A 1,601-nucleotide genomic window follows, 5' to 3' on the forward strand; every position below is an offset into this window, starting at 1 on the left:
ACACACACGAAACAGTCACCCCAGCATACACACAGCAACAGGAAAACCCCCGCACCCAACACACATGCATGCCCACACACAGCCCCGACACGTACGATTGCTGTCCGACTGGCTTTTGCACACACACACACACACACAGACCCACACAAGACCACACTACCCCCACACGCAGGGACTCCCAAACACGCCCGCTTTCACACCCACTTTCCGACAACCCCGGGCGTTGTCGCACACCCTCATCCTCACAGTTGTCCTCACGGCTCTTCTCTCTCTCCAGCCCAAACACACACAGACACGCGTGCACACAGATATGCTTAAGCAAGGGACCAACAGACGGCGTCATGCCTAGGTCGCTGGACTCTCATGGAGTCAGCCGTGGTTCCAGTCCAGGACCTGGGGGCTTAAAGCCGAGAGGAGAAGGGATTGTGGTGTGGCCATCCCCGCTGGGGGGGGGTGATTTCTTGCTTTATGTCTCTCTGTCTCTGTTTCTCTCTCTCTGGCGAGTGCATATACCCTATAGCAAAAATCTCTCTTAAAATAAAAAGCATAAGCACACTTAATTACACTGGGACACACACTGTCCACGACACACAACGCCCCTCCCTTTCTCACCTGCTCTCACACCCACACACCTCTCTAACACAATCTGTAGCTCCCACTGGCCCTGCGGGCGATGGCTCCAGCTCTCCGCCAGTCCCAGCCCGGAGACCCTCCTCCAGGGTCGACAGTGGTCCCCCCTCTGACTCCATAATATCAACCTTGCTTCTCACCCGAGCCCCCAGGTACCAGGGTTTCTGCCACCCCCATCTGGACCCAGACCCTCGGCTTTGGAAACCGGGAAGCACAGCACAGAGAGGGCGCCCAGCCGCCCGGCGCCGCCCAGCACGGGGCACCTCACCTGCTTGCACTTGTCCTCGGCAGCTTTCTTATCGGCCTCTGCCTGCTCGGCCCGGTCGATGGCGTTCTCCTTGTCCAACTTGAGCATCTGCATCTTCTTCTTGATGGCCTCCATGGCGGGGCGGTGTGGGGCGCGGGCGAGGGCGCAGGGGCTGCGGCAGGAGCTGAGGCTGCGGGCCGGGCCGGGGCGAGTGAGCAGAGCAGGGCAGAGGGGAGCCCTTATAGCTCCTGGGCTGCACCCGCCCTCCTGCCGGGCGAGTCTTGGAGGCCGGGTGCGGGTGGCCCGCGCCCCCCCGCCACTCGCTTGCTTGGGAGGACTTGGCCAGCTCACCCGGCTCCCCGCAGCCCAGGCCTTATTTGGTCCTAGGATTTTCTTCAAGGCAAAAAAATAAAAGGGGGGGGGCTGAACATTTTCCACTTTTAACCTGGTGACACAGGTCCTTGGTGGGTGTTGGGGCACAGCGCTGGCCCTGGAGGGAGTGACCTCGGTCTCCCCGGCTGTCACTGGGACCTGTGGGCGGAGAGGATCCTACCTTCCCTTCTCTTCTCCGGGCCCTGTCTCTCATGACTGGGGATCAGGCCTCCACCCAGCTCCTGCCACCACCCCAGGGAGCCTTCCTGGGTTACTCCCATCTCTTTCCGGTGGGCTCTCATGAGCTTCTTTTGTTATGTTTTATTATTTATTTATTTATTTTTTAAATGTT

General features: G+C 59.4%; 1 protein-coding gene across 2 annotated transcripts in view; it reads right to left on the reverse strand.

Moving 5' to 3' along the window:
* Positions 1 to 1,061, reverse strand: part of TPM4 (tropomyosin 4) — a 35,153-nt gene extending 34,092 nt beyond the window's left edge. The window contains exon 1 of one of the 2 annotated variants that reach the window (XM_006147199.3): positions 899 to 1,044. In XM_006147199.3, the coding sequence (XP_006147261.1) occupies positions 899 to 1,012 (114 nt within the window). In that variant the 5' untranslated portion in view covers positions 1,013 to 1,044. Of the gene's footprint in view, positions 1 to 898 lie in introns of both variants that reach the window. The other variant, XM_006147200.3, reaches the window with a different exon arrangement.
* Positions 1,062 to 1,601: the final 540 nt, after the last annotated feature.

Source organism: Tupaia chinensis, unplaced genomic scaffold (genome assembly GCF_000334495.1).
Source record: "Tupaia chinensis unplaced genomic scaffold, TupChi_1.0 Scaffold000201_2, whole genome shotgun sequence".
NCBI lineage: Eukaryota > Metazoa > Chordata > Mammalia > Scandentia > Tupaiidae > Tupaia > Tupaia belangeri.